The sequence below is a fragment of the Hyperolius riggenbachi genome, chromosome 6, assembly GCF_040937935.1.
Source record: "Hyperolius riggenbachi isolate aHypRig1 chromosome 6, aHypRig1.pri, whole genome shotgun sequence".
NCBI classification, from domain to species: Eukaryota; Metazoa; Chordata; class Amphibia; order Anura; family Hyperoliidae; genus Hyperolius; species Hyperolius riggenbachi.
Window position 1 is genome coordinate 76,177,816 of NC_090651.1, and position 23,141 is coordinate 76,200,956.

The 23,141-nt window shown below is 47.3% G+C and overlaps 1 protein-coding gene and 1 long non-coding RNA gene across 2 annotated transcripts in view; one reads left to right on the plus strand and one right to left on the minus strand.

Annotated features, from left to right (window-relative positions):
- The window catches only part of DMAP1 (DNA methyltransferase 1 associated protein 1), a 102,671-nt gene extending 94,688 nt beyond the window's left edge, over positions 1-7,983 (minus strand). Inside the window, exons 1-3 of the mRNA XM_068239546.1 lie at positions 7,887-7,983; positions 4,575-4,684; positions 2,009-2,100 (exon numbers count right to left, since the gene is read on the minus strand). Of these exons, the coding sequence (XP_068095647.1) occupies positions 2,009-2,100; positions 4,575-4,676 (194 nt within the window). The 5' untranslated portion in view covers positions 4,677-4,684; positions 7,887-7,983. The remainder of the gene's footprint in view (positions 1-2,008; positions 2,101-4,574; positions 4,685-7,886) is intronic.
- A 4-nt stretch (positions 7,984-7,987) lies between these two features.
- The window catches only part of LOC137520941 (uncharacterized), a 281,855-nt gene continuing 266,701 nt past the window's right edge, over positions 7,988-23,141 (plus strand). The window contains exons 1-2 of the long non-coding RNA XR_011021972.1: positions 7,988-8,106; positions 11,860-12,012. This is a non-coding gene — a long non-coding RNA (uncharacterized lncRNA). The remainder of the gene's footprint in view (positions 8,107-11,859; positions 12,013-23,141) is intronic.

Consider the following 23,141-nt stretch of genomic DNA (forward strand, 5'->3'; position numbering starts at 1 on the left):
TTTATTATAAGTGGAAAGGGTGCTACATGCTCACAAGCAGCCTTCCTGTCCAGAGAAGCACACTAGTAAGCGTTTCTGATTGAAACATTGTCAGTTTCAGTCGGGATGCAGCAATAACCCACAAGACACCCCACAATGAAATTAGCATGGGACCGCCTCCATGGATCCAACCCCCCCTCCCGGTAACTGGTAAGACAACACACCTATACATCTTACCTCCCGAAGCAGCACTGTAGCAGGTAAATATTAAACCGCTCCACTGCTTTTCTCTACAGAAGAGGGAGGAGCAGAACCCCACGGTTGCTATAGATATGCCACTTAGTCTAAAACTGTTCAATAAATGTTAAATCTTAACCTCCTCAGCGGTATGGACGACTATACACGTCCATCACCGCCGGAGGTCGCCGCTCAGGCCCTGCTGGGCCGATTTGAGCGAAATAAAAAGCAGCACACGCAGCCGGCACTTTGCCAGCCGCGTGTGCTGCTTGATCGCCGCCGCTCTGCGGCGATCCGCCGCGAGCAGCGGCGAAAGAGGGTCCCCCCAGCCGCCCGAGCCCTGCGAAGTCGGAACAAAAGTTCCGGCCAGCGCTAAGAGCTGGATCGGGGGCGGCTGACGTCAGGACGTCGGCTGACGTCCATGACGTCACTCCGCTCGTCGCTATGGCGACGATGTAAGCAAAACAAGGAAGGCTGCTCATTGCGGCCTTCCTTGTTTATTCTGGGCGCCGGAGGCGATCGAAAGAACGCCTCCGGAGCGCCCTCTAGTGGGCTTTCATGCAGCCAACTTTCAGTTGGCTGCATGAAACAGTTTTTTTTTAATTAAAAAAAAAACCCTCCCGCAGCCGCCCTGGCGATCTTAATAGACCGCCAGGGAGGTTAATAAAGTATGTTTTAGATTTTAGTCCCTTTCGTAATTGAGTTTGATACACCTGTATTAGAGGAACAGAGCCACATTACATGTTGCAAACCCAATGCTCCTTCATCAGGCGTATGATACATTCACCTGAAGAAGGACCACTGGGTCCGCAACATGTAGTGTGGCTCTGTCCCTCTAATGCAAGCCAGTTGTGTCCCGCCTCCTTTATGCACAATATCTGCTGCCCAAAGGATCTGGACCTGATCCCCAGGGTGACAGTTCCCTCATAGAGACACATCCCTCGGCTACAGCCAAATAATGTGTACTGTTGCTATAAACAGGAGGTGTGACAACAGTGTGGCACAAGATGCCTTCTGCAGGTGGGGTAAGGGGGGGAAACAATGTACTTGTTCATTGCTGTTGTTTAAAGATCCGGCGTACCAGAACTTTAAAAAATGTTAGAGTGCAGCAGCGTACACTAGATTCTCAGATGAGTTCTATTCAGCATGTGCATGAGAAATGAGAAGCATAAGGGCCCTTTTACACTACCAGCATACTGATGAAGTCGTCGCCAGTAGACTTGGGCGCAGGATACAGCCGATATATGGCTGATCCTGCTTCTGCACAAGTCCGGGCTGTATTAATTACTATTCCCCCTCCATGCCGCCATGGATAGTGGGGAATGAAATAATTTAACTTCCAGCGATTGCTGGAGGCCGAATTATAGTGTTTTAAAAGCAACGTTACTCACTGAGAGCCTGATACAAGTAATTCCTATTCTAGTCTATGGAGGCACCGGCTGTGCCCAAATCTAGCAGCGGTGAAAGCACTGCTCCGCTGCAACCAGACTCCGATCACTAACGGATCACAAAATGCAGGGTACAGTTTACACAAATGGAAACGGCAGTGACCATTTCCATGAGTGTGATACAATTGTAGCGAGATTTTCTCATGGAAAATTCTAGTGGAAATAATGTTCTGATGTATGCAGAAAGAATTGTACATTTCTCCAATACTCAGACTCCTGATCATACCTTCCGGAGACATTAAAGGGGTACTCCGAAACATGAAACACTGACAGTACTACTTTTGCATTCTAAATATGAGTAACAATGGGAAGTAACAGTAGTGGAATTCTGACACAGCACTTACTTCTTGTCGGAATAGAGGAGAGCATAGACCTCCCGATGCATTCCCTCCGGACGCTTGAATGTCAGCGTCTCCGATGATTTCTTGGACTTTTTCTGCAAAAACAAACTAATTTTATTACAAGCAAGTTGGCAGAAGGTTTTGTATCTGAATGATACCATTGACTTGCTAACTGTAAGAGTAAGCTTTCAGTATGTAGCGACACTTTCTTAAGCCTCTAATCCTGCCGTTATATAAAAGAATGGTGTTCAGTCCTCTCATTTGCCTATAATGTTCTAAGTCTGGTCAAGTTTCCCATTACTACTGTACAAAGTGCTTGAAAAAGGGTCTTTTGACATCGCCATTAAATATTATCGATCGATAAATAGTTATTTTACAATTCACTCAAAAGGTGACTGACATTTTTGGGGGGAAGATCACAAAAGTACAACCTTCCTATTTGTTCTCCCCTTGAATCTTGTAGACTGCCTTGACTGTGCTTAAAGTAGGCCTGAACTCATGCACAGGACACAAGGAAAACATAAAAATATGCACCCTGTATGTACTTAAAGTGCTCTAACACCCAGCATTTCAACTTTGCTTTAAAAGATTTCTTACAGCTCAGAAACTATTATGCCATATTTTTTTAAGCAGAAATTCACTGAATGGGTTAAACATGACATTTTAGTGTTGCATTTAGCTAGAAATCCCCATCGTGTTGAGGTTTAGAAACAAATGTATCAGAGCGCAGAGGGCTTCCCAGACAGGCTTTTCAGAGGTCTATTTGCATTCCAAACATGATATATTTGTATCTAAACCTCAGCACGGATGGGGATTTCTAGCTAAATGCAACACTAAAATGTCATGTTTAACCCATTCAGTGAATTTCTGCTTAAAAAAATCTGGCATAATAGTTTCTAAGCTGTAAGCAATCTTTTAAAGCAAAGTTGAAATGCTGGGTGTTAGACTGCTTTAAAGAGCTTAGCCTGGGTAATTCCCCCTCATTTGTGTCTAAACCAGGCATGGGCAAACTTGGCCCTTCAGCTGTTGAGGAACTACAAGTCTCACAATGCATTACAGGAGTCTGACAGCTACAGTCATGACTCAAAGGCAAATGCATTGTGGGATTTGTAGTTCCTTAACAGCTGGAGGGCCAAGTTTGCCCATGCCTGGTCTAAACACTAGTTGTAATTTGATCTCCCCCCCCAGTGTCACATGACTGCCCAGTGTTCTCCCCAGGTTTTTTTAGCCGTGTGCTCCACCCGGCTAGTTTTGGAGAGCACCCGGCTGTCATTGGCTCACCTCCTCCTCTGTTGTAAGCAGAGTTGTGCAGAAAAGCTCCGGCCTTCCATTCTCTCATCTCGCCCCAGCTGGCTATTTTTTCATGCCACCCGGCTGGAAAAAAATTCTGGGGAGAACACTGCTGCCTGTGGCAGATAAGCCCATTTGAAGGTACAGGCTGTAAACAATGTCTGCTTCCATGAATCAGGAAGTAGAAACTGCACAGATTTATTTTAGGATTTGTATCAGCTGTAACAAAGAAATGTTTTTTGCTTAAAGGTAATTATGCTGTTGTGTATCTTTTAGAGAGGAGATGAGTTCTGAGTTCAGGTCCACTTTAAAGCTTAGTACACACACCAGACGGGTTGGGGACGCCTCTGCTGAGAATCTAATGTGCCTGGCGGATGAATTTGGCCAAAGCCTTTGCTTTCTCACTCACCCCGACTGCTCTGTAATGCGTCACACCATCTGCCCTTCCCCCCCCTGCACAGCAAGTGAAGGCATCACTAGCCTACGTCTGTACAGCCTCGGCCCAAAACTACTGCTTGAGGGATCAAATCCTGATCCCTGCCAAGTAACCATCCACATTTTAGAACAGCTAAAAGTATTAGAGGCACAGGTTTAGAAGAACAACAAGGCGATTTGAATTATTTAAAAGGAGATAAATATGTCAACATCCATACCCCTTTACTTCAGGTTACCTTCAATTTCTGTAAACAGAGCTACTTCCCAGAGCAGCAAGGCCCGCCCACATCAAGACATTAGATAATGACACTTTAACCCTCCCTCCAGGAAAATGGGCGTTACTTGTATTTTACGCACACCAACCCCATGAACGACTAACAGTAGACTGTATTGGGCGACCAACTACAGTGTGGTGGGTCAAAAGTCGTTTGACTAGTGGTCCACACACTGAAATCGATATCCTATGCGATTCCACTAATCAATCTCACTGACATTGCGCCTCCATGTTCTAAAACCAAAAATCGATTCCATGTTGATCGAAATCCTATGAAAAGTAGCCGATTCCTATGTGATCGACCAATATCTTCCATCCTGCTCGATCAAATAAATTGGTTGATTCAACCAGATATCGGCCAACGTCCATAGATCGAGCAGAATAGAACATAATCGATTCTCCCCCCGACCTGATAAAATGATTGAATCGAGCTGTCAATCGTACAGAAAAATCGAGTAATGTATGGGCCCTCATATAGTTCCTCCAGCCAATCAGCCGTTGTGTAACCACAGACACTGGCTAATGAGTTTCTTGAGATAAAACCATTCCCCACAGTGCTGGCTCACTCACCTTGTCGGCATTGATAATATCCTTCTTGCTGATGATTCCAGGGGTCTCATTCTCAGCACCTCCCAGCTCCAGGATATCACGGACATCTGCTCCGGTCCCCATTTTTCACACTGGGCGACAAAGGAGGATTCAGAAACACGCCAAACAGCAGAAACTAGATTTCATATCACAATTCAAGGGTGAAATGTTTCTTACCAGGAATATTTCCTACTCATGAAAGATCAGTTTGAACACAACACTACCTCTCTAATGACTCACTTAGTCCAATATGTAGCCGTGTAAACTCATATGCTTCTCCAGACCCTTGTGAACTGGAGGATGCACCCCACCCTCCTCCACTGTCTTTTCAATGGAGTCAAGCAGGGTGATTTGTTATGAAAATATGGCAGAGCAGCACAATGTGAACATGCGCCAGGCACTGTAGTAAAGTGCTGTACACACACGATGTGTAATGATGCTGACAGCTGCTCCAGTGTGTGAGTGTCAGTCACTGTACACAGCTGTTCTACAACCAGCAAGATGGTGGGGAGGGGGCTCTAAAAAAAACATGGTTACACAGCGGTCCTATAACAAGCATGATCCAAGTGCAGATACACAGCTTGTCAAGCTCTGTGCATAGCAGTTCAGTAACAATGGAGCATGCAGATATTCAATGTATGAGCGTGTCAGATGCTACCCACACCTGCCCTATACTCAGCATTACAGTCGTAGACCACTATTTGGTGGTACACAACTGGCCTACAACAAGCACTAGTAACAGGTACTGTACAAATCTGCTCTATATTCAACAATATGGGGGGCACCGACATACATACTTTTTAGTATTTTGTGGCATGTGGAAAGAAACTGCAGTGCCCTGAGGAAACTAGCCCAAACACAAGTAGAGCATACAAACTCCATTCAGTGTCCTGGCCCAGACACAAACCAGGGCCCTGGTGCTGCAAGGCAAAAGTACTATTTACTATGCCATTGTATTGTAGGAGCAACGTTACAAAAGGAGTTAGTATGCTTAAAGGGAAGGTGCAAAGTGTACAAAAAAAATAAAATCTACTTACCCCTGGGCTTCCTTCAGCCCCTGGCAGCCTATGTGTCCCTTTGCCGCAGCAAAGTCGGCATCTGCAATGGAGGAGATCCCGGGCCACTGGCTGGGACCGTAGCTGTGGCGAGGGACACATATGTTGCCAGGGGCTGGAGGAAGCCCTAGGTAAGTAGATCTAATGTTTGTTGTACACCTCACACCTCTTTAAGGTGAGCCAATGTGAAAGTCCATGGGAAGCAGTTCTCCAATCACAGCAACTTCTACAACCTGAAGCATTATAATTGGCCAAATAGTGTGGGCATATTATCACTACAACCTATCTGAAACCTAGCAGGAAGGCCTAGTGCACACCGGAGCGTTTCCGCTGCGGTTTGCGATCTGCTTGCGGGTGCGGATCCGCTAGGGTAATGTATTTCAATGGGCTGGTGCACACCAGAGCGGGAGGCGTTTTGCAGAAACGCATACTCCCGGGCTGCTGCAGATTTTGGATTGCGGATGCGTTTCTGCCTCAATGTTAAGTATAGGAAAAACGCAAACCGCTCTGAAAAACGGCACTTCAGAGAGGTTTGCCAGGCGTTTTTTGTTACAGTAGCTGTTCAGTTACAGCTTTACTGTAACAATACATGAAATCTACTACACCAAAAACGCTTCCCAAAACCGCAAAATGCTAGCTGAAACGCTACAGAAAAATAAGAAAAAGCGTTTCAAAATCTGCAGATCTGCTAGCGGTTTTTGGTGTGCACCAGGCCTTAGAGAGGGTGCTGTCCACCCAACCCAGTTAGCAGAATTACCATATAGACGCTGTTGGCGAACCTCAATCATACTAGTGGCAACAAAAAAATTAAACCGTAAAAAAATTGTGTACAAAAATCTGCTCCACAGTGCAGGCAACTCTTTCTACTACCAACACCTCTGCAGCCACATTGTGCTCACCTGCCTCAGTCTGCTGCCACAGTGCCCTCATCCCTCCCCCCCCCCCCCCTTCCTCAGTCTGTAGCCACAGCGCGTTCACCCCTCTTAGTCTGTGGCCACAGTGGCCTCCCCCTCCCCCACCCCGCAGTCTGTGGCCACAGTGGCCTCACCCCCCGCAGTCTGTGGACACAGTAGCCTCACACTCCCCCCTCCCCCCTCAGTCTGTGGCCACAGTGCCCTCGCCCCCCTCAGTCTGTGGCCACAGTGCCCTCGCCCCCCTCAGTCTGTGGCCACAGTGCCCTCGCCCCCCTCAGTCTGTGGCCACAGTGCCCTCGCCCCCCTCAGTCTGTGGCCACAGTGCCCTCACCCTCCTCAGTCTGTGGCCACAGTGCCCTCACCCTCCCCAGTCTGTGGCCACAGTGCCCTCATCCCCCCTCAGTCTGTGGCCACAGTGCCCTCGCCCCCCTCAGTCTGTGGCCACAGTGCCCTCGCCCCCCTCAGTCTGTGGCCACAGTGCCCTCGCCCCCCTCAGTCTGTGGCCACAGTGCACTCGCCCCCCTCAGTCTGTGGCCACAGTGCCCTCACCCCCCTCAGTCTGTGGCCACAGTGCCCTCACCCTCCTCAGTCTGTGGCCACAGTGCCCTCACCCTCCTCAGTCTGTGGCCACAGTGCCCTCACCCTCCTCAGTCTGTGGCCACAGTGCCCTCACCCTCCTCAGTCTGTGGCCACAGTGCCCTCACCCTCCTCAGTCTGTGGCCACAGTGCCCTCACCCTCCCCAGTCTGTGGCCACAGTGCCCTCACCCTCCTCAGTCTGTGGCCACAATCCCCTCACCCCCTCAGTCTGTGGCCACAGTGCCCTCACCCTCCTCAGTCTGTGGCCACAATCCCCTCACCCCCTCAGTCTGTGTCCTCACTGTTCTAACCCACCTGTGCAGCCACATTGCCCTCACCTGCCTCTATCTGCTCTAACCCACCTCTATCAGCAGCTATAAAGCTATCACCACCTGTGCCTGCGGTCTCAGTGGGGTATCAATCTCTGGCTGTGTTACAAGGTGCTCTTTTACATGACAGGATACACTACAGAAGGGACAATTGTGGAGGTTGCTGGGAACCTGGAACATAATACAGAGACACACTTGCCAGTGGCAATACAAAGCTGGGCCACTGGAAAACTATGACATTTTAGTCTCTGCCCCCGCTTCCAATACTTAGCTATTCTGCAGTTAGGACGTGTAATTCTGACAGGTAATGGGAATCACTCTCCTCAAAAAAAAAAAATCTCACAGGGCAACTACAGAGCGCGAATGAATGGCGCAGAGGCGCACATGGTTACTGCAGAACCCCCGGGAATAACACTCACCGGATGAATCACTGACCAGACAGACACCCGTACGACAACAACACTACAGAGTAACCCCTCTCTGTGTGCAGCCTGAATTGGCACACACTGATGGCGTCATTGGCTCATGAGAAAACTCAATGCGCCGCTGATTATGGGCGGAGGCGCCCCCTCTAGTGGCCGTATTATAGAATGGCAAGTGAGAAGAGAGAAAGAAAGGCGCTAAACAGTTTACATAGAGGTAATGCGGATAGTACCAAGAACAGGAAAGGGTTATGCAGATACGTAGTACCAAGCTGAACACCCCATAGATCCCAGCTGTCTCTTTTTCGAAGGAACAGTACCTTTTTGAGAACCAAATCCCTCTGTCTCTCTTTCTTTTTCATTTTTCCCTCTTTCAGGACCAGTGGGTGCTGTGGGCCCCGATGCAAGTTTTACATTGGGGGCCCCCCAAGCACTCTATATAACAATTGATACGGTGCACCAAAACCTGCCAATGGCAACTACAGTGTCAGATGTGCAAGAAGGGGATGGAGAACAGTTTGTCAATGATTACCACTATTTAAAGTATCTATAGAAATGATTATTATGAGCACAGGACCAATAGAGAGCTAATACTGTAGTTGAGGGAGGGACCTTCGGGGCCCCTCTGGCCCAAGGGCCCTGATGCGGTAGCAACCTCTGCAACCCCTATTGCTAGTTTGCTACGCCCTGTACAGGACTGTGTATTTTCTACTGAAAAAAGTTATTGGCTCCAAACGTTATTCCCATCCTTTAAATACTACATGATTTATACATACCTGGGCTTCCTCCAGCAATCCTCCCTTTTTGAGATGAGAAAGAGGGACACTTAAGCCACACCCCTGCCACACCCATGATCACGCCCCGTCACACCCCTAGTCACGCATACCATAAAGATTTCATAAGAAAAATATGTTGTTTCATAATTCAAACCACACTGGTCCTTTCTATCATGGTTCATTTTCTTTCATAGTAACATTTTGAGATGAGTAATATATCAATTTAAAGGATGGGAATAAAGTTTAGAGTCAAACAAACATATTTTAGTAGAGAAATATATATATTTACATAGAAAGAGGGGCAAAGTCCTGAAACAGGGACAAATAAGGAGGACAGAGGGACAGGGCTCCCAAAGAGGGACTGTCCCTCCAAAAGAGGGACAGTTGGGAGCTATGCTCCAGCCCCATGTAAACCGTGAGCTCCATCGCCATTCTCCCCAGCCACTCTGTTCTACAGTGCTCAGCACTTTTAATTCAGTCAGTTCAGTCATTATTATTTTTAGTACAGTCCCTCTTCTAAGATCCAGCTTCACATATTTCCTAATACAAAGAAAGTCATCCCACATGTCCCTATGTCTAATGGTCCCCATAATTGGTGGCTCAGCAGTGATGTTAGCAGCCCTTTGATTATGTGGGGTGCACTGCGAAAATGAGAGCCCAGTTCTCTGCTCTCCCTTCTGACTACACAGTGCTGCTACTACAAGTCTCTGGCTAGGACGCAGTGTCATGGTTAAAGCCAACACAGTATACCTGGATATGGGAAAAAGGTGCTGGAGACTAATTAGTGTCAAAGCAACACTAGATAACAGGGCTAAGTGGGGTCAAGTTATCATTTTAGTTAGTGCTGATTATATTGCTACTGTGCATGCAGTGTGACCTCCAGCATCACAGTACAGCTAACAACACTGCTGAACCACCATAGTTTTTAATGTTCTTGCACTGACATCTGAAGCATGTGATCCAACCATACCAGAGGCTGTCCAATGACCAACGACCTTCACCACTACATGTTGCTCTAATCTTTTGCCTGGGTGGCTTATACTTAGAAATGGCACTGTTCCTTATGTACTTTTACTATACACTTGGCCAGATTTTACATAGGCTCTGATCTAGGGGAGCTGATGCGCAAGGGGATTGGGGGGGGGGGGGGGGGATAGTTTCCACTCCTTCACTTTTTAAAATTGCTTTGCCCCTTTAACATTGATTTATTTTTAAAAGGGGCATTCTGATTTTATACGGAGCTGATAATTTGATCCCCTACTGCAATTACCCTAAATTCTGATCATAAATGCAGTACATTATTGGCAGCTGTGATTGTTACTTAACAGCCAATAAAACACTGATACACAGCACAGCTCTATTCATAAAAAAGTTGTTGCGAGAAAACTCCTGGAGGGAAAATACCGCAGCGGTATTTTACACTTCTGGGTGGTCATTCAAAGAAATCTTGAAAGCTGCGATGCAAGAGCGGAGATCTCCCGCTGAAAGCTGGCGGTAAGCTGTCGGAAGGCATGCGGAAACACTTCAGCCGGCAGAGTCCCTCCGTGCGCTGCTCTCTCTGGGAGGTCTGTCCCATTCACTTGTATGTAATCCGCAAAATCAGAGGAAGCGGTATTTCCCGTCCACATACCGCTTCCTCTAATCTTTATGAATGGCCATTTTGTTACTTTTTTCTAGATAAATCTAGAAAAACACTGGAGAAGGCGGAAATTTCTCGCTCTGCTGGGGGATTGTAGATTCTCATGCGGGAACAGCTTTTATGAATGCTCACTTTGCTAAATGGACGGGAAAATCCGCTGTTTTGAGCGGAAAACTTGCGGTAAGGTTTTATGAATAGAGCCCATTGAGGGCTGGTGCACACCAAGAGCACTTCTGAGCGCTTTTCTAAACGCTTGCTTGTATTTGAATGGGATTGTGCACACCAGAGCAATGAGCTTTTTTCCCAAACGCAAATGCAGGTCCTGCAGCATTTTTGCTGATTTCTGAGGCAATTCAGCCTCAATGTTAAGTATAGGAAAGCGGAAAATCACTCTGAGAAGCGCTAGATCAGAGCGATTTTCCAAGTGTTTTTGCTACAGAAGCTGTTCAGTTACAGCTTTACTGTGACAAAAAATAAAAACGCTACACCAAAATGCTCCAAAAATCACTAGGCATGCTTAGAAAATCGCTAGGCACATGCCTACAATTGCCTAGAAAAATCACTTCAAAAAGCAATGCGTTTGCGATTACGCTAGCACTTTTTGGTGTGCACTGGTCCTGACTTGCATTTTAGCTTTGGACTGCTATTTCTTTAAATAGTGCCTCCTGTAAAACTGACAGAGCTCTGTTTTAATGATGGAGGATGAGGAGTGTTAGGGTTAAATACTTACCTGCCCTGGCGTCATTCCTCCAGGCAGGTGATTGCTTTGCCTCCCTCAGAAATGGGCCCTGGCGATTTCTTTCAAAGTGCCCACTGAAGCTTTGGCCACGCCTGATTGCGTTGCTGCAGCCTGCTCCCAGCTTGTCAGCCATTGCCTAATTGTTGGCTGCAGAGCTGGGGCTAGATCTGCAGCAATGCAGCGGAAGTTTCCGAAGAGCTTTGGCAGATTTCAGAAACATGGCTGCAACTGCACTGCCGAGGAGGGGGCGGCGTGAAGATATTGTACCAGGTAAGTAACGCTGACTATCCCCCCCACCACCCCACATCTGTCCTCATTAAGACAGAGCCTATCATGACATGTTCTGTCATTTTTACCTCAGGTACAGAGGTAAGTGGTAAGTGCTAAAGTTGGCAAAAGTTGTCGTAGGGTGTTTCACTTAAAGCGGACCCAAACCAAACATTTTTTTTAATTAAAAACATTTAGTTGCACCACTCTGACACATACAAAGATAAATAAACACTCCTTCAAACCTATGATCATTTCAGTGCATGCTTTTCACCCTTCTCTTTTCATAGCTAGGATTATACTGGGGGCAGCCATTAGCAATTCCTCCATTGCCAGACACCATCTACTCCACCAGTTTGCCGGAAACATTCCGGCAATTTGAAAGGAAGGGAGGGGTTCCTCCAATAAATGTAAAATATTTTATATTTGTCATCATGCAGCTGAAAAAAAGCTGCTATTTATTATTATAATTTAGAAAATAGATTTTATTTCTGAAATCTTGTATTTTTAATTTGGGTCCACTTTAAACATTACTGTCCTCCATTACAGCTCATAGTGTTGTCCACTTTAAAACGCTCTGAATGCTGCAATGTAAGACAGAGCCGCTGCAACCACCAATGCAGAGCCAAAGGGGAGCCAGGGATCCAAACGTCTCCAAGCAAAGTTTCCAAAAAAGGATATCCCGCTACACCGATTGACAAGGTAAAAAATCCAAGGCTTTATTTAGAACATCTAATGACAGAGGAAAAAAGCTGTTCTGAATGCTGTCTGGTGATTATAAAGTGTTGATCATTAAGGAGAACGTGTACTAACACAAAGCGCATCGCTTCCTTATACTGGTGCTAATCGTTTCAAGTAATCTGAACTTAAATATGGGGATCCGAAAAGTGCAACTTCTCCCGAAGAGCTTGTCAGCATTTTAATAGACTTAGGGTATCATTCATAAAGCATTTCCGCATGCGGAAATGCTTAACACCGGTGACTTTCCCGACCACTCAGCATAAGCCCCATTCATAAAGGCTCTTTCCGCATGAAAAGGTGACAGAGCGATACATTTCCGCCTTGTGCGGAGTTTTTCTAGATTAATCTAGAAAAAGTAACAAACACATCCATTCATAAAGATTAGAGCAAGCGGTATCCGGAAGGAAAATACCGCTTGCTCGACAGTAGCGATAGGGTGGGCGGAATACATATAAATGAATGGGAGGGACCTCCCAAGCAGCATCAGACAGAGCAGCGCAGGGAGGGAATCGGGCAGCTTTTAAGTTTCCGCATGTCTTCCGCCACGCTGCCGCCAGCTTCCTCCAGAAAACCTCCGCACTTCTTCCGCAACAGGCAGACTTCTTTATGAATGCCCACCCAGAAGTCTTAATTACCGGTTGCGGAGAAGAACGGTGTTTTCCCGCACTACCGACAGCCTGTTTATGAATGATACCCTTAGTGGCAAAGAAAGTGTTAATATCCCTTTAGGAGAAGGCAACATTCATCGTAGACCATATGCCCCAGAGGTTTTTTTTTATTCATGCATTAAAAACTCGGGTCCCAGATAGTGTAATTTAAATGTGGAATGTCACACTTTTCATTGTCTGACATATGGACATAATTTATGCATTTACATTATATTAATGCATTTGTGCAGGACTTCTCACAAGCTTCTCCCCTCCTCTGGAAGTCACTTCCAAAACACATTTGTCTCCGCAAACCACTCAACCTTTATGTGTACTCTTAAAACACACTTTTTCATACTAGCATACAATGGGCTTGATTCACAAAGCGGTGCTAAGTGTTAGCGCCGCTGTGAAAAGCCTCTTAGTGCCCCATAAGTAGCTCTGCGTGCCGTGCAGAGCTACTTCACGCCCAGCCCCGCTCAGTGCGCGTGCAGCACGCATTGCGGATAATAGTGCGCTGTGCGCACCCACTGCCCCTTAAACGTCGCACCTGGTGCCCTGAAAACGGTGCATCCGTTGCCCCAGAAACGGTCCATCAAAGCACTGCTTAACAGGCACCCGATGCGCAGTTTTCGGCGCACCAGATGCGACGTTTAAGGAGCAGCGGGTGGGACAATAATGTCGCACCGCGCACTATTACCCGTGATGCGCGCTCCACGCGCACTGCGTGGGACTGACAGTGATGTGTGGGCACAAACTACTTAGTGCCGTGGTGTGCGCCCACTAAGTGAGAGCTCACTAACCGGCTTAGCGCCGGTTAGTGAATCAAGCCCATTGGAATCTAGGAGATTCCACTTTCAGCCTCTGGACAAGCTGCGCTCCTCTCTAAAAGCTCACATACACAGCAACCCTAAATGTAAACCTGTATTTCCCTACCTTGTGTTTCCTCCATATTCCTGTAGATTGTAAGCTCACAAGTCTAGGCTCTCTTTCTTTTGTGTCTTGTAAAATGCGGTATGTTTTGTTAATCATTATCCAATTGTCAGTGTAGCTTATATTGTCCAGCACTTCTATATTAGGCCTGGAACCCACTAGGAGTTCTTTTCTCATCGCTTTGTGATTTGAAAAGCTCTTGCTGATGTAATGCTATGGGTGTGATCCCACTTGAGCAATGTGATTTTATAAAAATCCCCCATAGTATTGCATTAGCAAGAGCTTTTTCAAATCACTATATTTAGTTATTTAAGTATTTATATAGCGCTGACATATTATGCAGCACTGTAGAGAGCATATTGTCACTAACTGTCCCTCAGAGGAGCTAACAATCTAATCCCTACCATAGTCCTATGTCTATGTATGTATCATGTAGTGTATGTATCGTAGTCTAGGGCCAATTTAGGGGGAAGACAATTAACTAATCTGTATGTTTTTGGGATGTGGGAGGAAACCGAAGTGCCTGGAGGGAACCCACGCAGACACGGGGAGAACATACAAACTCCTTGCAGATGTTGACCTGGAAGGCTGGGCGCTTAGAAAAGTCTGCTAGTGGGTTTGAGCCCTTATGCACCAATGCCTGTATTGTCATGTGCACCAATGCCTGTATATTGTGTACCCTTGTTAGTTTCTTCTATTGTACAATGCCACAGAAGATGATGGCGCGATAGAAATCATTAATAATAATAATGTACAAGTAATAATATCACTAGGGCAATCTGCTCTTTGTCCACAAAGGGGCAGTGGTGTCATCTCTGATGGAATGTATGAGTCTATCTGTTCTGCCTGCACATGTTGAGTTGTAATTAGTGCAATGACAATGCTAGGAAGCTAAAACCCTAACACTGCAACGAAAGCTGTAGATACTAGATAACAGGAAACAGTTGGGCTGTAGCCATGCACTGTGCTCTCTGTGTAAATACCGAATGTCTGATTAGCAATATTGTACCTTTTAAAGGGAACCATAGATGAAATAAAGATTTTATACATACCTGGGGCTTCCTCCAGCCCCATACGCTCTGATCAATCCCACGCCGCCATCCTCCTCTGCCCGTAGCTATGAGAACCTCCTCCCCGCTGTTCCGTCAGTTGGAGCCAGTCTAAGCATAAGGGTAGTGTGCTGTTTGCGTATCTCTGCAGCAGCAGCTGGAGAGATACGTAGAGGGCGCACTTCTCCTGCATAGCTGGCTCCGATGACGTCAGTGACGGGAGCCGGTTCTCGTAGATGCAGGCAGAGGAGGACGGCGTCGTGGGATCGATCAGAGCATATGGGGCTGGAGGAAGCACCAGGTATGTATAACATCTTTTTCATTTTCCTGTCTAGGTTCATCTCTGGTTCCCTTTAGGCTGCTTACACACAGGGACGTTACAGGCGCACGTTAGTGCGCCTGTAACGTTCCCCCAACGCACAGCAATGTAACACAAGTGGGCTGTTCACACAGCCCACGTTGCGTTACATGTAACGCTGCACGTTCTCCCGAAAGTGCAGCATGCTACGGCGTTAGAGCGCTGCGTTAGACTGTTTGCACATGCGCAGTCGTGTTGGGGAGGAGCGGAGAGTGGCCAGGCACATGGCTAATTAATATTCACTGCACGTTGTGACGTGCAGTGTTTACTTCCTGGAGCGGCCGCTCTGTGCGGTGATTGGCCGGCGGGACCACGTGATGCCGCATGCGCACAAGAGTACGCATCACGGCATCACGGACGCCAGAGTGAGCTGCACAACGCGGCTCACTCTGACGTCCAAATAGAAGAGCACCAGGCGTCGCGTTAGGTGCACGTTATGCGACCTTAACGTGGCACCTAACGCAACGTCTTAGTGTGCAAGTAGCCTTAAAGGTAACATTAAGGTACCCAAACATCTAGTGATGATGGGCAGATTCGACCAAGAGACAAATCTCTCTCTGAATCTGATTAGAGAGAAGTCTGTCGGGTGCCCATACACTGCAGGCCAGAAACCCACTAGGAGTGCTTTTGCAATGGGTGTGATCCCACTTGAGCAATGTGATTTTATAAAAATCCCTCATAGCATTGCATTAGCAAGAGCTTTTTCAAATCATTAGCGCTTAGAAAAGGCTGCTAGTGGGTTTCTGGCCACAGGCTGATTAAACATTGGGGGGCAGCGTCAAGGTGTTTTCTATATTTGTCTTTGATCAAATGTCTTTGATAGGTATTTAATTGTTTTATTGATCAAAAATTGATTGGGAAAGTCCATATTTTATCTAATAGAGCTGGTGGCAGCATGTGTGGCCTTAAGCAAAACAAAGCTAGCAGTTGCAGCAGTGTGAATGATATTAGATCAGATTTTTGCTGAAAACCCATCTAATATCAAATGGGGCAAGGTGGCAGGCAGGTATCATTTACTGGATATTAATAGTTTTCTTGATTTGTTGTAAAATAAATAGTGCATGATGGCTATTAGTTTTGGACTGCTTTAACCACTTGACGTCCGCAGTGGTAATCCCCCTAAAGACCAGGCTCTTTGTTGCAGTGCTGGGCTGTGCAGGCTTTTCAGCCGCACCACAGCTCAGTTCAGGTGCTCAGCGATCGGACTCGCCTCCTTTTGTTGTCCCTAAGGGGACATGCCGCCAAAGGGGTCCGATCGCTGCTGCCACTTTTTTTTTTTTTTCAAGCCTCATCGAGGCTGTTTCTCTCCCCTTCCTCCCTCCCTCCCCTCCGATGCCTGCATTGGAACAGGACGGCGATCCATCAGCTTATGAGAGGTCGGAGCTCCCCGGCCTCTAATCGCCGATCTTGAACAGCACTGCGGCCCCCGGCAGCGCTGTTCGCATGTAAACAAAGGGGATTTCTTCCCTTACGTTTACAAGCAGGCTGCTAGCCGCGATCGGCGGATAGCAGGCTATTCACGGAACTCCGCTCCGTAAACGGGCAGGGAACGATCGCGCATGCGCGCGGCCGTTCCCTGGGAAACTGCAGCCCCAGGACTTGACGCCAATTGGCGTTAGGCGGTCCTGGAGCTGCCGCCGTGGTCACGCCCATTGGCGTGAGGCGGTCTTCAAGTAGTTAAAAGAGTACTGAAAGGGTATAAAAAAATAAGTTTAACTTACTTGGGGCTTCTAACGGCACCCCGCAGACATCCTGTGCCCGCACTGGGACAAAATGATCCTCTGGTACCCGCCGCCGGCTAAATTCTTGAATTTGCGACTTTAGTGTCGCAAGTCACTGCACCTGCGCGGCCCTCGCTGTTGTGACGTCACCTTGACTAATTTTTTTATACCCTTACAGTACCCTTACAGTTTTATACCCTTACAGTACTCCTTTTAAAGTAAACCTGAGGCGAAAATAAACTTGTGAGATAATGAATTGCATGTGTAGTACAGCTAAGAAATAGAACATTGGTATCAAAGAAAGTAGTCTCATATTGTTTCCAGCACAGGAAGGGTTAAAAAAAAAACTTTGGTTGTCATCTGTGCAAAAGAGCTTTTCTGAGCTATTTGACCCAACTTGGGTGCTACAGTGCTGTTTTCTGAAGCATTTTATCTCAACATGTCTTTCACTGTTTCTTGCTTGTTTAAGGTTTTACTGCAGGGACGTTCAAAGGGTCATTAACTCTGCTCTGTTTTATAGTTTGAAATGCAGAGTGTTGTTTGTAAACTGCAAATTTGACAGAATGATGCAATGTTATTAACCTGCCTAGCATTCTGGACGAGCCGAGGTCGTCCAAAGAAAACTTGCTGGAAATGTTCTGGACGAGCTCAGCTCGTCCTGCACTTTCCCCTCTCACGCTGTGATCAGCAGCGCTGCAGCAGCCTCTGCAGGCTGCTGCATGCGTCTCCCTAGGGAATCCCTAGGGAGAGAATGTGCTAGGGCGAGCGGGGGGATCCCCCTTCTGTGCAGCGGTATTTTGGGATGGGGATCCCCCTCTGCGGGGGGATCCCCCTTCTGTGCGGCGTGCGGGTGGCCTCTACCCCTCCCCCCATCCTCGCTTCCCCACCCCTTCCCTGTCTAAGCCCTTTGAGCAAATAGAACTACTCACCCAGGGGCCCTCTCCAGCGCAACACTTCTTCCTCCATCGCAAAGTCCCGTCTCTTTACAGTTACATTACGAGACTTGGTGGCGTCAAAGCCCCCCTCCGCAGCCATTTCCGCCCTCCCTCTCTTTACCTCCGTCTGCCTCTACATCTGTAATGCGCAGGACGGAAGTCCGTCCTGCGCATCCTAGGATAGGCTTTAGCCTATCATATGCCGGCGATCCCCGGCCAATCAGAGGTTGGGGATCGCCGATCTACGTCACGGCGCTGCTGCGCAGCAGCGCCGTGTGATGCAAACAGCGGGGATTTCTTCCCCACGTGTTTACATTTCGCCGGCGAGCCGCGATCGGCGGCCCTCCGGCTGTTCACGGAGACAGCCTCCGTGAACTGGCATGGAAAGGCCACTTGATCCATGCTATACCACTAACGACCCACCGACGCCTATCAGCGTTAGGCGGTCGTTAAGTGGTTAAATGGTACAAAATCATGAAAAAGAGAGGACCTCTGTTTATTTCTAGTTAAGCAGCTGATCAGAATTGATTTTTCTGCACAGTATCATTCAACTGCCAAGTGATTGAAATTATTACTTGTAACAATTATGATCAAATACCGCCACATGCACAGAAAGTTGTAGCAGGTATCCTGCCACCGGGAGGTTAGGGCAGCAGTTGTTTCAGCAAGACATGGGGGTGCTATATGGCGCTAGTCATCGGCTAACGAAGTCATTAATATAGAAAAGGGACAATCTCACAGAGCAAGACTATTTATACAAATGTTTTTCAGTTCCTGGAGATAATTATCTAATTGCAGTATCTGATAATAATGTATCAGGGGTAATTATATTGCAATAGCTTTTCTCTACTACTTGCCAACTTTTCAGACAGTTCCCAGTATGCTGCAACAAACAATATAATAATGAGTGTGGAAGTGGTCGGGTACTTTAGAGCAAAAAGGACAACTGAAGCGAGAGGGATATGGAGGTTGCAATATTTATTTCCATATAAACAATGCAAATTGCCTGGCTGTCCTGCTGATCCTCTGCCTCTAATACTTTTAGCCTTTTAGACCCTGAACAAGCATATGCAGATCAGGTGTGAGGCCCAGTGCACACCGAGCGGTTTTTGGAGCGATCCGCCGGCCGCATCCGCCTGTAAAAATGCTTGGCTATTGTATTGCAATGGGATAGTGCACACCGGCGGTTTGAGGTTTTTGCCAAGCCGCAAACGCGCCTCCTGCTGCACGTTTGCGGTTTTCGGAAGCGTTTTGTCCTCAATGTAAAGTATAGGAAAAACGCAAACCGCTCTGAAAAACGGTACTTCAGAGCGGTTTGCCAGGCGTTTTTGTTACAGAAGCTGTTCAGTAACAGCTTTTACTGTAACAATATGTGTAATCTGCTACCCAAAAACGCACCCAAAACCGCTAGGTGTGTTTAGAAAACCTCTCTAAACATACCTAGAATCGCTCTGAAATCAGCTCCAAAAACCTCTAGTGTTTTGTGGATCTGCTAGCGGTTTTGGTGTGCACTGGGCCATAGACTGGATTTGTTGCATGCTTGTTTCAGGCGTCTGATTCGGATATTACTGATGCATGAAAGATCAGCACGATTGCCAGGCAAATGGTATTGTTTAAAAAGAAATACATATGGCAGCCTCTATATCCATCTCACTTCAGTTGTCCTTTAAGCTTCTGTGGTGCAGAAACCCGTGTGGATGGTTCAGTGAGCAGTTCTGCATAGCAGAGCTTTGCTGTGGCCAAAGCCAGAAGTGTCGGCAGTTCCCAAATTAGCCAGCCAATGTGGACTTGTATGATTTATAACTTAAGACCTCTTTCACACCAAGACGTTGCGTTTTAGGGGACGTTAAGGTTGCATAACGTGCCCCTAACGCAACGTATGGTGGTGTTGGAGGTGGACGCCAGAGTGAGCCGCGTTGTGCGGCTGTTGGTGCGCCTTTTTTGTCTCATACCTTGCGGGGACCACGTGATGGGAACACTCCTCATCACGTGGTGCCGCCAGCCAATCAGCGGCCGCTCCAGGAAGAAAACACAGCAGAAGTGATGGGAAGTCCTGTCGATTCATCCGTCCGGTCCGGGAAGTCGATTCATTGAAAAGAGCCGGACTTCCTATCCCTGTTCAGGATCGATTCAGAGCAGCAGGACTGAACCTAGTGATGGGAAGTCTGGCTCTTTTCAATGAATCGATTCTGAACAGTAGAGATAGGAGGTCCGGCTCTTTTCAATGAATCGATTCAATGAATGGAGCCAAACTTCCCATCACTACACAGCAGTGCAGTGAATATTAATTAGCCATGTGGCTAACAATAGTGGACTCTCCCCTCCTCCTCAAAATAAAACAGTCTAACGCAGAACGCACAACATGCTGCACTTTTAAATAACGTGCAGCGTTACAATGTAACGCAACGTGGGCACTGTTAACAGCCCATTGATTTTTCATTACTATGAGTTGGGCTGCGTTACAGGCTGCACTAACGTGCGCCTGTAACGTCTTAGGCCCGGTTCACATTAGCGGTGGCCATCCGGAATCGCCGTGCCGGAGCCGGACCGCTTGCAGAACGGACGGAACGGACGCACGGCATAGCAATGAAAGCCTATGCGTCCGTTCACATACGTCCGTTCTGCCGGACCGGATCCGGACTCCGGCGTCCGTTCCAACATGCGCTATTTTTTGGTCCGGCTCCTCCGGCAGCCGTATCCGGGGCGGAGCCGGACTGCACCATCCGGCCAATACAAAGCAATGAGAGCCGGAGAGCGCACAACACACTGGCTACAAAAACCGGACGTTCTACCCCACTTCCTATGCATTTTGGATGGGGACCACATGGGCCCAGCGTTCAAAGAGTGGGGCAGCAGCGATTTCATGCTGGAGCTCTTTTTGGCAGCAACATGTCTGATATGTCTGACAAGGAGGCGAACAACAGGAAGGAGAGAATTCCCAGGTTTACGAGTAAAAAATGCCTGGATCCATGGTCCCAACTGCAGTCTCTGTATCCACGGATGGTCTCCACACGTCCACTTGTCTCCAACAATGACCCCAGACCCTTCTGCTGACCTCCCAGACCCCAGGTATTTACAGGATGTGTATCTCCTTAAGAAACCGAATCCGGACCGCAACCGTGTTCACACCGCACGGAAACCGGATGCAAACGGATCCGGACCGGATCCGGATAGGAACCGTACGGATCAGGTCCGGTCCGGATACGGTGCGGTCCGGACATCCGGTGCGGTTTTTACTAAACCGCAAGTGTGAACGGGGCCTTACTGTGAAAGCAGCCTTAGTTCTCTAAAAGGCCTACCACTGACAACAGGTACCCTGGCATAGTGTGAAACCCACGGGCGTGGCTAGGGTCCTGGCAAATCCAACCCCCCTTCCCCCATCCCCAAAGTAGAAATGCCTCAAATCATTGCTGGGGTTCCCCCGGACCTATCCGCCACACCCCTCTTCCAAGAACCAGAAATACAGTAGGTGGTACAGGGATACCTAAAAACCTAGTGCTCTATCACTGATCACTATTCCCTACTAGTGTGTCTGCATAGCATCCAGCTTGCCTGCATGCATGGCTTCTCCAAGTATCTGTTTTCCCCGCTGTCCAATCAGAGTAAAGTTTTCAGAAGGGGAAATGGAGACTCATGGAAGCAAGGATGAACTACATGGGAGCAGCTCCTGTGACTGCTGGGGGCCCAGAGCTGTAAGGGGGGATCAGTGCACTGCATAGGGTGGTACAATGCTCATGGGAGCAGTTCAACCAATTCCCAGTCACATCTTTGCTGAAATCTACACCTGCTGAGTGTCCCTCATTGGCTGTCGAAAATAGTAAAGCTAATAACCCACATCACGATTTTCCCGCCGACCCACTTTTTTTGAGCACTGAGTGGTTTTTTTCCGCGATATCACGATGTCGGTACAGGCGCACGACCATGTAGTGTCGCTTACTGTCGCCTCACAATAATGACCATCACGGCGGATCGCTAAGATCCCCGACGACTCCCATGCAAAGATCCCCGACGACTCCCATGCAAAGTACCGTTATCGCTTGAAGTCTTGTTCGCTCCCAGCGTGTAGTGTTGCGTGACATCATGCGCACCTGCCGACAGCAAAAGGTGTCGCTGACAACCGTCGTTAAGGCGACATTGCAGGACCAGTTGGGCGGTCAGTACACAGCTTAAAACATATAGAAAGGGTTACCAGGATAAGGTTTACATTAGAGGAATCTGCAGTGAAGATGTGCACCTTGCCAGCTGTGTGTGGAAACGGGGCTATGAGATAAGAGGAATCTCTGGATGCTAAATTGGGTTGTTTGCCAGAAGGACAGGAATCCATCCAGACTGATGTGTGCAGGAGACAGCACATCGCTGCAGGTGATGGGGAGGAGTGGCTGACATTCACAGGCCTCAGCTCGCTTCACAGTATATAGGGCAATGTTCTGCTACTGGCACAGCTGGCTCTGCAGGTGGAAAACGTCAGACTAGCTTGTCAGACCCAAGAGCTCAAAGCCTGAAACAGCTCTAAATCCAGAGAACACAGGACATACAGCACATAGCAGCCACCACAGCCAATGTTATGTGCATTTCATACACATAAGGGAAAAGTGTAATACAAACCGAAATATTGGTATTGTGCCTCACGATCAGTAGCGTAGCAATAAGGGGTGCAGAGGTTGCGACCGCATCGGGGCCTTTGGACCTGAGGGCTCCAAGGGGCCCACCCTCAAATGCAGTATTAGCTCTTTATATGGTCCTTCACTGGTAATAATCACTTCCATAAATTCTTTGAATGGTAGTAATCATTAACAAACTGTTCCCCATCCCCTTCTTACACCTCTGACACTGTAGTAGCCATTGGCAGGTTTTGGGGCGCCATATCAATTGTTACGTATAAAGTGCTTGAGGGGGGGGGGGGGGGGGCTAATGTAAAACTTGCACTGGGGCCGAGAGCTCCTTAGCTACGCGACTGCTCACGATCTGTACGATGTAGCTAGTTTGAAACACGAGGGTACCCCACCCCAATGTACTAGAGGTCAATTGTTGTGAGAGTTCAAACTGCGCTAATTCACAGCTCACTGTGCTTGCATCTAGGAAGATGATTAACCACTTCATGACAATACGACACACACATATATATATATATATATATATATATATATATGTGTGTATATATATATATATATATATATATATATATATATATATATGTGTGTGTGTGTGTATATATATATATATATATACATATATATATATATATATATATATATATATATATGTGTGTATATATATATATATATATATATATGTGTGTATATATATATATATATATATATATATATATATATATATAAGTCCACTGTAGTTGTGGAGAGTGCTCCACCAGTTTGTTACTAAATGTGGCACATATGGAATCATTTTAACTGTGACAAGTTGTACAATACATTTTGGAGTGTCTTTAA